The sequence below is a fragment of the Bubalus bubalis genome, chromosome 2, assembly GCF_019923935.1.
Source record: "Bubalus bubalis isolate 160015118507 breed Murrah chromosome 2, NDDB_SH_1, whole genome shotgun sequence".
NCBI lineage: Eukaryota > Metazoa > Chordata > Mammalia > Artiodactyla > Bovidae > Bubalus > Bubalus bubalis.
In genome coordinates, this window is record NC_059158.1 from 80,157,904 (window position 1) to 80,172,806 (window position 14,903).

Below are 14,903 nucleotides of genomic sequence, written 5' to 3' on the forward strand. Positions count from 1 at the left end.
GGAAAAGCTTGGATAATTAGTTGACAGACTGTTCCAACAAGGAAGGATTCAAATAACAACCATCATCACTGTGTTGAAAGTTCTGTGGAAAGAATATTTGAATCAAGAAATAAGTTATATTTTTCAAATTGAAAAAAAAAGTTTATACAATTGTTTTGGTCTGTCTGGGACTCTGGAACAAAGATGCCATAGACCAGGTGGCTTATAAACAAAGAAACTTGTTTCACACTGTTCTGGAGCCTGGCAGTCTGAGATCAGGGTGCCAGAATGACTGGGTGGGTGCCCTCTCCCAGTGCACAGGTTTCTCTGCTGTCTCATGTTGAGGAGGCGGTGAGCTGGTTCTCTGGGGTCTGTTTGATAAGGGCACTAATCTCATTCGTGAAGGCTCTACCCTCGTGATTTAATCACCTCCCAACAGCCTCACTTCCCAGTACCATCCACTTATGAATGTTTCAGGGACGCAAGCATTCAGACCATAGCAAAATTATAAATACAGTTGACCCCTGAACAATGCAGATTTGAAATGTGGAGGTCCCTTTATACTCAATTTTTTTTCAGTGTAAATACTATAGCACTACACGATTATGGCTTTTTGAATCCAAGGACACTGAGGAAACAAATCTTGGATACCTAGGGAGGATTTTCGACTGTATGGAGGGTTGGTGCTTCTAATCCCCGTGTTGTTCAAGGGGTGCTTGTGTAAAAATTTTGTATCTCTCTAAAAGGCAGCTAAACAACAAGTTTACGTATAAACTAAATGAAGGATTGGATAGGCCGCATAACACCTATTTTTAACTTTTTAAAAGTGCATTTCTACCCCGTGGTGGAAATATTACTTAATATGGGGTTCAGTGAAAGTACAGGTCATTTCCCAAGGGAGAGTGACCAGTGTTTTTCCTTAAGGCAAGTTTCATCATGTCTTTACACATTAGCTGCTCCATTGCATGGAAAGGCTGTGCAGTAAAATGGGTGGTGTAGGAGTGGGGGTACGGAGCCCTAGCCAAGTGATGCAGAGGGCAGCGAGATGATGAGTGGCCAGACCGATGCCAGTCCTGCCTCTTCTCAGAGCCCGCCTCTTCTTTGACCCACCCTGACTCTGCCCTTGCAGGTCTGTTAGCAGCAGCAGCATCTGTGTCTCTTGTCTCTTCTTTCTTTTCTTTAAAAGTCCTCAGGATTTTTAAATACCTGGCTGGCAATTTTAAGGCCCTGAATTTTGAAGGAATAGAATTTGGTAAGCTATATCCATATACTATCTAAAATAGTTTCTCCATAGGTTACTTACAAGAGTCCCCTCCTACCCCCAGGTCTTTCCCTCTCTCACACACACACCCATACAGTTGTTCATTGCTGTATCAGAGAACTTGATCCCCAGGTAGGGAGTGATACTGGCCATCTAAATACAAAGGTCTTAAAAAGTGTTTTTCCAGGCTCTGACCCACTTTGCGTCCATGCAAAAGTGTTTCCTTTCATAAGAGCACCAGTGGTTGACTATATGCTTTAATGATTTAAAAGTTTGGTGTTCGAAAACTAGAAAGGCATTCATTTACATTGGATATAAAACTGAGAATGTAGAACACCCATACTTTGAAGAAACATCGTTCTCATTTCTGTGAACAGCAGGGGCGTCTGTTTAAACTGGACCCTACCTGGAGCTGCAGGCCTTCAAAGTGGGCCATGCCCACAGGAGCAGATGCTGGCCACCTGAAATAGGGGTGCTGGGCAACGTTCCAGTTCTCCTTCAGAACGTCTGACGGTATCGAAACCTAACACTCGAAACAGATGGAAACTAGAGCTCAGGTTTTAGATCTTCTTCAAAGGACAAAAGGTGCAGAATCGAAAAGTGTTAGATTTAGAAAACCTGTGATCAGTTAAACGGATTAGGAAAATGATGGGAAAGTGTTATTGTATAATGAAAGGAAAACAGACGAATGGGTGATATTTTTTTCTTACGAGTTTATCCATGATAAAAAGCACTTAAATAAACATGTATTGAGACATATGTATGTGTTACATGTCATGATATTTAGGCCAAGTTAATTGACACGTAGGGTTGTCTTAGTAATTTGAAGATTAAAATAATATTGGATATATAAAGGTAATGTAAAGATGCAAAAATATACTTTTTATTTCATCATAAATACACAATCATGTAAGTGAGGTTTCTGTGATGACTTAGGTTATTCTGGTGGCTTTTGGTCAGCACCTTGAAATTGAGTTATGCTGGTTTGGTACCTTTGATTGAGGGTCAGCATTTGACTGAAGGTTTTTATAGGCGTCACCTGACCTGGCCATAACAAAACAGCAAACTAAAACCAATATGAACTTGAGTATTGCAGAAAAATGTGTCTTATGGAAGTTGCTCCTTTGTTTGATTTCAGAGCTTCGTGATTTCGTCTCTTGATAAAACTTTTTCCTCTGCAGCAGTGTTTTCTAAGCCGCGACCCACAAAGCATTCTTTTCCTGCATTGTTAATATGGATTCAACTATGACAGCTTATCTACTGCAGGACTTCTCAGAGCCTTTGACAGGACTAATGTAGCCTGTGATGCTTTTAAAGTGAGATATAGTATCTGATGTTTCCCAAGCTTATTTCATTTTACCAGCTGCGTCTCCCACCACTACTTTTCTATCTCCCATGGAAGATAATGTGGAAGATGATACTCTAGCATTTTTACATGTAGTTTTTCATTTACCGTCTTAGCAGACCTGAGAAACAGAAGCAACTCTGTTGGATGAGGGAGGCTCTAAGAACCACTGGAGCTCAGGTGGGCGCCTAGACTTAGGTGTCCTAGTAGCTCATCCATCTTTCATCTCTGTTGATGCTTTCAGTTCAGGTCAGAGACACTTATCACGTATGGCGGGCAGGGGAGGAGGGTTATGTGGGCTGTGTGCTGATCTGAAGTTCCTCTGTCCCTCGGAGGGTCCACAGGGCTCTGTGGTCTCCTAATTCTAGGGAGGCTTCCCTCATTCTAGCAAGTGGATGATGCGATTGAGGGAGTTAATGCTCATGTGGTTTATATAAAGTAATGGTCTGGGCAGCCCCACCCGCTCACCCTCGCCCAGGTGTGCTGTAAGTAGGAACGTTTCCTGAGTACTCAACCGGGTTCGCTTGTTTTTACTTCCGGGTTTCACCCGATGGTACTATGTCATGTTTTGCTCTCTTTATAGAAAGAAATTCAAGCCATGAGTCAGTGCAGCCATCCCAACGTAGTGACCTATTACACCTCTTTTGTGGTAAAAGACGAACTTTGGCTGGTCATGAAATTACTAAGTGGAGGTAAGTGGGTTTTTTCATTATTTGCTTGTTTTTTTCTTTTTTTTCCTTTTGTGTGAGTCAGCATATTGAATAAGATTTCAGATTTGATCCCCTTCCTCCTGTATTTAAAAGTTTTCTTGGTTCATTATTTGCCTAGAGACTAAAGTCTGGATTGCTTCATGTTCATATTCAAAGCCTTCCATAATTCAGCGTAACTCCTGGACTATCTGTGTCCTCTTCTACCTCAGCCTTCTTGGCGTGGGTGAGACTTTCCAAAAGTCTTCTGCTGTCTGAGGTCTCTGTACTGCTCCTCAGCCCTGGATGTCAGTCTGTCCTTCTCCATGTGCTCATGTCCTGCAAGATCTCATCATCTTTGTCTCTTCAGAAAAGTTAACCAGGCCTTTCTCTTTTAAAGCATTCATTCTTAACATTATTCAAATCTTTCACACCTTGTAAGATAACAAGTTATGTCACTGCTGTTTGTTAAAAGGTCTGTGCTGATGGAAATGTGTGCTGTGCTCTCCAGTTTCTTCTGGTGGATCGAGTATTTGACACGTGGCTAGTGTTACTAGGGACTGAATTTCTATTCAATTTTAATCAACTTTATTTAAATAACCTCAGGTGGCCAGTGGCTACGGTATTGGACAGGGTATTTTCAGATTGTGGGTTTCATGAAGGAACACGTGGGAAAGGAAAGGAACTTTATTTTTCCAGCCTCAGATCACGGAAGTTAAAAAAGCCACAGACAAGAGTCAGACATGACTGAGCAACTAAACTGAATGTAATTTGTAAGACACTTTCCCATGCCCATATTTTTTTTTTTCCTTTCATCTTCTAGCCTCACTCTTTGATAGGGAAGGATCATCATCACGGTTAGTTACCTTGAATGCTTTCTCCATGGTTAGATCCCTTGCAAGGTGATTTATTGCCTTATTTCATGTAATCCGGGCAACACCCTCGAATGGCAGGTGTCATCATCTGCGTTTTTCAGAAAGTACACAAGAGCCCAAGAGAATTAGACCGCTTGCCCAAGGTCACACACATCATAACTGTTGATGCTGGGAGCTGTGGACCTACAAGCCACACTGCCCTACAGGTATCATCACCTTCATTATACAGAGCTGAAAACTGGAGCTGAGAAAGCGCAAGCATACCCAACACCCAGCGTCCCTTCCTCCCTGTATATCTGTCTCTCTGAGATATGAAGTATATTACGAGCAGGGGAGAACGTAGGGTAGTGTCTGGATGCAGGGAGAACAGACAGAGTGGGGCTGATACTGTGGAGGCCACTTTTATTTGCAAGCCCAGTTCAGCTAAGGCTGAATCAGGGAAACATCTCAATATTTATTTATTTTTTTTTAAGAAGAAAGTGACTTGGATCCAGCAAGGCCCTGCCATGAGATGATGAAGGCATTGTAATTGCCTCGGGTTTGCTTGTGTAAGTCTCGGTAGGGAGCCCGGGAGAACTTAATTCGGTTCTGTTCCCAGTCTTGTCAATGCTGTTAGTCATTGTTTCCTTGAGTGCCAACTCTGGTTTTTAATTAAAAAGGAAAGGAGAAAAAGGAAGCCCTTGGAGCTGACTGCAGTGTTGAGCCTCAGGACTGCGTCTTGGTTCTGCTGAGGGTGGTGCTTTATCAATGATGATTTTAACCAGGTCTCTTCCTGTGGGGTCCACTAACGAAGGAAACAAGAAATTCTGGTAACCTGGGATCTTGCAGGTTTTACTTCCTCTCTTTATTTTTAATCCCAATTACTTTTTGTAAGCTTGAAAGTATCCCCTGTGCCCTTCCTTGTGGATTGGATAGAAAATTTCATTGTCTTTTTAAAGGAATTAAATTTAGCCTTCCCAGGCTTTAGGTAAGAGGAACAAGTTTTAAACAGGTTTCCACAGGTAAGGGGAATGTGGGCAGACATGGCCCACTTTTCTTTCAGCAGTCCAAAAATGCATGGGTGTGTGCGTGCTAAGTCCCTTCACTCATGTCTGCCTCTTTGCAGCCCGGTAAACTGTAGCCCACCAGGCTCCTCTGTCCAAGGGATTCTCCAGGCAAAAATACTGGAGTGGGTTGCTGTGCCCTCCTCCAGGGGATCTTCCCAACCCAGGGATTGAATCAGAGTTTCTTATGTCTCCTGCATTGGCAGGTCTGTTCTTTACCAATAGTGCCACCTGGGAAGCCCCAGAAATGCATCCATGCCTCGTATGGTATATCCCTATAAGATTAAAAAATACAATGTTTTTGGAAATGTTATTTCTAAAAAATCCAAAAATCCAAGAGTCAGCCGATAAAGAGATGTTTTGTTTCTCTCAGCGGGGGGGAACTCTGCATTTGTTTTCTTCTATACTGTTTTATCACATCAGATCTCTTAATGAAGGGCAGGTGGCTAGTCTGCTGTAGTAATACCTGATGGGGAAACGCAATCCTCCTAGTTAATCAGAGAGAGCTTGGAGCCAAACTCAGGTCCTGAGGTGAGCTATTTGGTAACTCTTCAGAAATGTTGAACCCCCAGGTAATTATGGCTCTTAAAATGCCCAGGAGATTTAGAATATTAATTCACATGTGTTGAAACATGAATTCAGAGTGCCAAGGATACTAATCTGTTTATAGTAACAAAGTAGTATGCATTCATTTCTTTATTATTAAACTCAGTGCATCAGTGTCAAGTAAATGGAATAAAGATTGCCTAGCGTCACAGAAAGAAGTCTTCTCATCATAAACAGGGGTCTCTAGAAGCAGTGTACTTTCTTCTTGCTTCTGCTACCTGTGTCTTAGGGGTTACAGAAGAGCTGTGCTCCTTTCTCTCAGCAGTTCCCTGCTGTCTTTTCCCCTGGCTTCCTGTTCCTTTCTTTTTCTGCGTAGACATCCGGAACCTCCTTTTAATCTGTAACCAATTGCACGTCTTGGGGAAAGGGACTAACTGCAGTGGTCATGCGCAGGCTTCTGCCTCTTGACCCAGAACCCCTCTCATTAAGTTCAGCAGGATGTGTGCTTGCAGACTTGGATTTAATGTTTTTCTGGCCATGGGCTGCCATGCAGTTGTTTGTATGCCTTGGGAATATTTGTGCTAAATAAACAACAACAACAAAATATTTTGATGTGCTCATTTAGTTTTTTAAATAGGGAGCCCTGTTCTGGAAAGATCATGAAGGTGCTTATACAGTTGTTTAATTCTTCTGTCTGTCCACTTAGGTTCAATGTTGGATATCATAAAATACATCGTCAATCGAGGAGAACACAAGAACGGAGTTCTGGAAGAGGCAATAATAGCAACAATTCTTAAAGAAGTTTTGGAAGGCTTAGACTATCTACACAGAAACGGTCAGATTCACAGGTATGGCTTCTGCAGAGGTGTTTCAATTCAGCTGTCCATAGCTTCAGTCCTAGTTAGTAGAGAATGTTAAGGAAACACACCTCACAGTTAAGTATTGACATATGTCTAACTTGCATGTGTGTGCTCAGTTGTTAAGTTGTGTCTGTCTCTTGGCAACCCCATGGACTGAAGCCCACAAGCCTCCCCTATCCATATGATTTTCAAAGCAAGAGTACTGGAGTGAGTTGCCATTACCATCTCCAGGGGATCTTCCCAACCCAGGGGTTGAACCCATGCTTGCTGAGTCTCTGATTCTTTACCACTGAGCCACCTAGGAAGCCTCATTTCTAACTTAGGTCGGCATCTCTAGCTTTATAACGCAGGCAAGAGTGTTCCAAACATGTAATATGTTAATTATTTTTGACATGGTGGTGGAAGAGGAGGAGAGGCACTAATTTCATCTCTTCTGTAACATACAGTGCTAATTCTTTACATAGCGTAATAGCATAGAATGCGAGCACTTGATGTTTCAAATGGGTTAGTGTTACTTGGGCTCTTAGGAATAGTTGCAAGTAAACAACCATTAACCATAATACTAATATTTGTAATTCCCCTGCCCTGAACTATGAGTGAACTGTATGGTTTATGATATTTACTATGTCTTTTAATGATTAAAAAAATATTAGTTTAGAAATCAAAATTGTAAATTGTCATTTTTCTTAAGTGTTAAGGCTACTGAGCCCAACTTTTATATAGTGAACAAATATAGACTATTATAATTAGTATTTGTAATCAGTATCTCCCCAGAGAAGAGACTGATCAAATCCACTGTCTAAGAGTCTGATGGGTTTGATTTGAAATTGTACCACAGACAAATTTAAGTTGAAGTAAAGCAGTTCTACATAGACTGGGCTTTAATTCTTGATAAAATGATAGTATTGTGAGTATGTGGACAGTCTCTAATTCTGTAACATAAAGTATCTACTCACTGTTTTAATTAAATCTGGATAATAGTATTACAAAAACTAAGGTTATAATATAAAACCCTAACCATCCTTCAGGAGCAAACTATAAAATCACAGTGTACCCTTGTAACTTTTTAAATTTGTTTTACAAATATTATATTTGTAAAATAATAATTATGTCAAACAGCTAAATTATATGATATGTTTTAAAATCTCCCTGAGTGAATTAATGCAATATATTGTCTGTACTCTAGCATTAAATTCTGTCTTTTTCCTAATAGGGATTTGAAAGCTGGTAATATTCTTCTGGGTGAAGATGGTTCAGTACAAATAGCAGGTAAAGCTGACAAAGATAAAGCATTCTCTGCTTGTTTATGGACGTGTTACAACTTCAAAGAATGTAGAGTCCCTCCTAAGAAATGAATAATGCATGTAGTCTTTTTTTTTTTTTACTTGAAGTATAGTTGATGTACAATATTGTGTAAGTTGCAGACATACAGTGTAGTGCTCCACAGTTTTAAAAGTTAGTATTCCATTTGTAGTTATTATAAAATTCTGGCTACATTCCCTGTGTTGGATAGATGTCCTTGTAGCTTGTTTTGTGCATGATGGCTTGTGCCTCTTATACTGCCCCTCCCTACTTCCCTCTCCTTATTGGTATAACCACTAGTTTGTTCTCTCTGTAAGTCTGCTTCTCTTCAGTTATATTCACTAGTTTGTTTTATTTTTTAGATTCTGCATACAAGTGATACCATACAGATGTTGTCTTTCTCTGACTTATTTCCCGTTAATTGTAATGCCCTCCAGGTCCACCCATGTTGTTAAAAATGGCAACATTCTTTCATTCTTTTGAGTGGCTGAGTAGAATTCCATTGTAGGTCCCCCAGTATTTGGGCTGCCTTATTATTGAATGTTTGGATCTGAGGTATAACATGTTTTCCTATTGTTTTGATAATCTTTGTTAGATCTTCCTATAAATTGCTGTTTTAGAACACGGCCTTTTAATAAAGGACAATTTTAATTTTATTTTCTACCTTCCAGATTGAATAATGGTGATATTTATATAAATGCAAGAAGCACTTTGGAAAGTTTTTTTGAATGAGTTTGAAAGTTTAAAACACTGTACACATTAATTTTAAGCCCTTTATTTCTCAAGCGATGGCTGAAAGATTTGTGAATTCTTGAAACCTAGGGCTTATTTTACTCTCAAATTTGACCCTTCATGGTGATTCTTGACAGTTGATGGGGCCTGGCAGTGTAGTAAAGATCAAATGAGAGCATTGACAGGAGCCTTCTCCATGCAGATCCTCTCATTTTGTTAATGCTCCTAGAATAACCTGAAAGGCCTGGGATAAAATGTAGCCATGTGCCTGTCCGCTCTTGTTTTATCCCCCTTCTGTGAAGGGCTGTCTCAGCAGTCCTCTCAACTAGCAGCACTTTGGGCATTTTTGGCTCCACAGTCCCCTCTCTGTACTAGACTGTCCGTGTCATTACCAGATGTTCAGCCTTCTGGCTTCCAGGCATGACATGTCACTAGCAGCACATCCTAGCAACATCCGTGGTGACAATCAGTCACCGATCTGGCTTGTGTTATTGAAAAAATGTTAAAAACATTTAGTTAGTCTGATCTGCTTCTATTTGAGTTGGATGGGAAGAGTCTTACCTTCTAGGATAGGTTTAAAGTCTTTGCATATCTAGTTATTAGAATGAAATTGATGGCAGTCCTTGGTCCCACTCTTGTTTCTAGACAGATCTGAGGATCTGGGGATATTATTCGAAATGTGAGAGGTCAGCAGAAAACAAACACACCCCCAACACAAAGGATGAGCATTGAGTCATCTCTTTGATTCATTGTGCCCCTTCTCTGGGTACCAGAGGACCAGTCAGGTGATGTCCCAGCCTCTATAGTGAGCACGATGCTGACCTTAGGCTCTGGGTTTAGTTAGGTACACTTACAGAGACTATTACCGAGTTTTTTTGTTTTTTTTTTTAAAGAAAGATGTTTTGAAAATATAAAAGGGAAACTGAGGATTTGTTTGAGATCAGATGTTTCTTCCTTAGGGAAGTAATAATGTCAATGTTATCTTTTATTAGTCTTCTCTTTTGAAAAGATTAATTTAGTCGAGTTTAAGACCACCAGGAAGGCGCTCAGTGTGTCAGTCAAGCACAAAGGCTTTGGAATCAAGCAGGCCTGATTTAATACCCGCTGTACAACTTGGGGCAAATCACTGCATCTCTAAGCCTCAGTTTCCACATCTGTGAGACCGTGATGATATTGCCTATCATTCTCAAAGACAGGGACTTCCTGTGCAGCTACTAAATGGTAGGATTCAAGCCCCTATAAGTGCAATACAGTAGGTTTTAGAAAGTTACAGAGTATTCTAGGTGTTTCCACCCAGAGATGTCAGTTTGCAAAATGCGGAGGTATTTCTGTATAAACATTTTTTGTTAAGTTGTCTAAAAAGATCCTGGAAGAAAGGACCTTAATCTTTAAGACTCCAGTGAATTGATAAGAATTTGTAACTTAGAAGAAATACACACATTTATATATCATTTTGTACTCATGATTTTGTATTCTCTGCTTTAAAGAGGATCTTTCAAATTGTCTAAATTTGATGCCCCGTGAAATCTGGATCCACCCCTGCTTACTGTTTTGGCAGTAAGTAAATAAATGTGAGAAATGGTTAGTGTGACCCTCAAAATGGGCAATCGACAGTAAAAAGACAGTATAGGCTTATTTATTGTGGTAGCAAAACATTAGGAACAGCTGAGGTGTCCTGGTTAAGTAGGTTTATGGTATATCTATACTATGGAAGACCCACCGATGGAGAATGAGAAGTTCTCTGTACACCAATGGGGGAAAATCACCGGGTTACATGGTTAAGTGAACACAAGGTGAAATACTATGTATATAATATGCCACCTTTTGTGAAAGAAATAGAAATAAGAATATCTGTGTATATGTGTGCAAAGAAGTATTAGAAGTATAATGGCAGTGGGGGTGGTAGAGTATATACCTTTTAAAACATTCTGAATTTTGAACCATGTCAATATATGACCTAGTAAAACAAATGAAAGGACTCCACAAACTTAATGAACTGTCAATAAATCAAAGCCATTTTAGAAGCCATTGTGAAAGTTATCAAACGTAGCCCAAAGTTGAGAAGAGTAGGAAGAATCCTCTGGTATGCATCACCTGGCTTCAGTACTCAGCAGTCTTTGGCCAGTTCTCAATTCATCTCTCATTCCCCTCCCTGCTTTGGAGACTCTTATCATTATTGATGCTGACTTTTGTTCTTGAGCCAAGTCAGTGGTTTCTATATGCACATCTTGTCCTTCCTTTAGAGAGTGGCCTTTATCCCACAGGCTAGGGGCATTATGAAGAAAAGACTTCAACTAAACAACTGAAAAAAATGTGTGAACAAAAGCTTCGAACCTTCTAGCATCAGATAGTCTAGTTGTTAAGAAGAGGATCTCTGAGATCAGCTGGCTTGGTTGAGGGCTTGCCTAGTAGCTCAGCTGGTAAAGAATCTGCTTGCAATGCAGGAGACCTGGGTTTAATTTCTGGGTTGGGAAAATCCCCTGGGGAAGGATTAGGCTACCCGCTCCAGTATTCTTGGGCTTCCCTAGTGGCCCAGACAGTAAAGAATCTGCCTGCAATGTGTGAGACATGGGTTTAATCCCTGGGTTGGGAAGATCCTCTTGAGAAGGGAATGGCTACCCACTCCACTATTCTTGCCTGGAGAATTCCATGAACAGAGGAGCCTGGCAAGCTACAGTCCATGGAGTCACAAAGAGTCGGACACGACTGAGAAACTTTCACTTGGTTGAAATTCCCAGGTCAATTCTCAAGCTCTGGGACCTTGGTCAGTTCTCATGCTCAACATCTTAAAGACTCAGTTTCTTTAAAGGGAGATACAGGTATAACCCACTTCATCTTTTTTTTTTTTTTAAACAAGTTCATTTTCTAGACTTTTAAAATTTTATATATATGTATTTATTTATTGGCCTTGGTGGGTCTTCACTGCTGCAAGGGCTTTTCTCTAGTTGCAGAGAGAAGAGGCTAGTCTGTAGTTGAGATGTGCAGGCTTCTCATTGCAGTGGTTTCTCTCGTTGTGGAGCATAGACTCTAGGCACTTGGGCTTCAGTAGTTGCTGTTTCCTGGGCTCTTGAGCACAGGCTGTCTTGCCTGGAGAATCCCAGGGACGGAGGAGCCTGGTGGGCTGCCGTCTGTGGGGTCGCACAGAGTCAGACACGACTGAAGTGACTTAGCAGCAGCAGCAGCAGCAGCAGAGCACAGGCTCAGTAGTTGTGGAGCATAGGCTTAGCTGCCCTGAGGAGTGTGAAATCTTCCTGGATCAGGGATCGAACTCGTGTCTCCTGCACTGGCAAATGGATTCTTTACCGCTGAGCCACCAGGGAAGCCCTCTTCATCTTTTTTTCCTGAGATCAGATGAGACTCTTTGTATCCAGTGATCTTCCAACAGCTGCTGGCACATGATTGGCACACAGGAAATATCAGCAGCTGCCACTGCTAATCTTGTTCCTGTTACTACTGTAACTCCTACTGACAGACTTGCGCCTACCAGCCCTTCCACTGCCTGAAGATCATATGTACCTCAAATTTGTCTTGCAAGAGGTTCAGCTCCGAGGGGCTTTATGAGTTATAAAAAGGAAGTGCTTATTAATTATGGCACTTGGAAGCTAACTTGTTATTACTTTTGCTGTAAGCTAATTAAAAAGTACAACGAATTTTTTCTGTTTTGTGATGAAACCGTCATTTCTCACTGAGAGAGTCAAGGTGGCAGCGAACAGCTTCTGAAATGCTGAAGGGCGTCAGCCCCTGGGTTCTGCGCCACCTGGTTCTCTGCCAGTTATTCTGTCCCGGTGTTCCTGTCAGACTAATGACCCCAGCTCCTGCTCTGGGCCCCAGGGAGTACATTGCCCTTTTTCTTTTTTCTCAGTTGAGAGAGATCCCCTGAGGTAAGATTTCCCGACTTTTCCTCTCCCTCTCAGGACTGGGTTTTTTTTTTTTTCCCTCACTGCGGGTGGCGGTGTTGAGTGTAACCCAGCAGGTGTTGTGGCAGGGACTGCTGCATTTGGAAGGGCACTTGCAGGAAGCCCCCACTTGGGCTATCATGAGGTTAAATGGATCCGTGTCTATAGTGCTTAGGATGATGCCCAGCATGTGGTGAGGAATTTGTGGACAGTCAGTCTGGGCTTTTCTCCCAGCTTTCCTGGTGGTGGTGTTGTATGTGCGTCTTCGTGGCTTGTGTGGTGATGAAGTATGAATCTTCATGAGCTGTGGTGGGTTATCAGGCATGTGAGTGTACACTGTCTCCATCTCTGCAGCTCAGCTATAGTTTTCTAGAATTCACATTTAATGTTTTTCATATTCTCTGACTTGAGCATAACATTGAGTTTATACAGTATTTCAAATTAAATTTTTTGTTTTAACTCTCAAGATTATTGCCTTAAAAAGAAAAACATGCAGTGATTCCTTGGAAAAGCTGGCCGCTGCTGCTCTCGCTGGGTACAGGATTTTGACACTCTTAGTCAGGCAGTGGCTTGCTGTCTGAGCACACTTGGGCCGGGGGTCCTCAGGTCTTTTGCTGGTATCTTGTGTGGGCAGAGTAGGGGAAGGAGTGTGGGAGAGCTGAAGACTCAACAGCAGCAGAGCTAGACTGTCTCTCTGTTGCTGTTCAGTTCAGTTCAGTCTCTCAGTCATGTCCGAGTCTTTGTGACCCCATGAATCACAGCACACCAGGCCTCCCTGTCCATCACCAACTCCCGGAGTTCACTCAGACTCACATCCATGGAGTCGGTGATGCCATCCAGCCATCTCACCCTCTGTTGTCCCCTTCTCCTCCTGCCCCCAATCCCTCCCAGCATCAGGGTCTTTTCCAATGAGTCAGCTCTTTGCATGAGGTGGCCAAAGTACTGGAGTTTCAGCCTCAGCATCATTCCTTCCAAAGACCACCCAGGACTGGTCTCCTTTAGAATGGACTGGTTGAATCTCCTTGCAGTCCAAGGGACTCTCAAGAGACTTCTCAACACCACAGTTCAAAAGCATCAATTCTTCAGCGCTCAGCCTTTTTCACAGTCCAACTCTCACATCCATACATGACCACTGGAAAAACTATAGTCTTAACTACATGGACCTTTGTTAGCAAAGTAATGTCTCTGCTTTTGAATATGCTGTCTAGGTTGGTTGTAACTTTCCTTCCAAGGAGTAAACGTCTTTTAACTTCATGGCTGCAGTCACCATCTGCAGTGACTTTGGAGCCCCCCAAAATAAAAGCATGCCACTGTTTCCCCATCTGTTTGCCATGAAGTGATGGCACCAGATGCCATGATCTTGGTTTTCTGAATGTTGAGCTTTAAGCCAACTTTTTCACTCTCCTCTTTCACTTTCATCAAGAGGCTTTTTAGTTCCTCTGCACTTTTTGGACAAATTATCTACTTCTTGTACTTAAGACTGTTTGTACTCTCTTCCCTTCATGTCTTTAAGCTCCCTAGGCTCTGTTTTCTGCAATACAAGTTAAACTGGGAGAGGTTTGCGTATACTTCTTTGAATGCAGTGTTTGTTTACCTTGAGAGTATTATGCATATTTTTTAAAAGAGTTTTTTCTGCTTTTTAATAGAAACATAACATTTTTATTTAAAAAAGTCACACATTCTATGTGTGTGTGTATATATATATAAAATATATATATATATATTTCCTTTCTCAAAGCCTTTTTGTATTAGAAAAGGGAAAATGAAGGGGCCAGGTTCAGATCACTAGAAACTCTTGCCTAAGATGCAGCCAACACGTGTGGTGAGTATGGCTGGAATGCTTGGCTCCATTTCCAACAGTAGCAATTCCATGGGAAGTCCATGTATTTTCAGTGAGTGTGGCTGTAAAATCAGCACCTGATCTTACCAAGTGTTTCCTGTGTGCAGGCCTGGTTCCATGTGCTGAGTGCACTGTGAGTCAGCCTCACGAAGTGGGTAAGGCTGTAGTAGAGCCCCATGAGCCGATGCTCTCATTATGCTCACTTTACCCGCCAGCTGCTAAAATACAGAGAGAGGGGAAGTAAGTGGCCCAGATTACATGTGGAATAAGTGGTAGGGTCAGGCTTCAGATTTGGGCAGTCTGGCTCCCGAGCCTGTGACCCCCTAATTGTGGGATTTCCGGGAAGAGAACCCTAAACCTGGATTTGAATGATCTCTGTTTTGGGTGGAAGACCAACAGCAGTCACTAGTGCTTCTCCCTCTTGGCGTAAATTGATTCTGTTAGGGGCTGGGAAACATACTCAGCACCTTTTCCCTCCTTGCTCACAGCATCACTGGTGAGGCTTCAGGGAATGGGAGAAGCCATCACCTCAAGTGTC

General features: G+C 41.8%; 1 protein-coding gene across 7 annotated transcripts in view; it reads left to right on the forward strand.

Annotated features, from left to right (window-relative positions):
• STK39 (serine/threonine kinase 39) overlaps positions 1 to 14,903 on the forward strand; it is a 315,683-nt gene that overhangs the window by 84,532 nt on the left and 216,248 nt on the right. For 6 of the 7 annotated variants that reach the window (XM_044934337.2, XM_025275591.3, XM_044934333.2 and 3 more), the window contains exons 3-5: positions 3,169 to 3,277; positions 6,442 to 6,583; positions 7,809 to 7,864. In XM_044934337.2, coding sequence (XP_044790272.1) covers positions 3,169 to 3,277; positions 6,442 to 6,583; positions 7,809 to 7,864 — 307 coding nt within the window. Of the gene's footprint in view, positions 1 to 2,208; positions 2,766 to 3,168; positions 3,278 to 6,441; positions 6,584 to 7,808; positions 7,865 to 14,903 lie in introns of those variants that run through there. The other variant, XM_044934335.2, reaches the window with a different exon arrangement.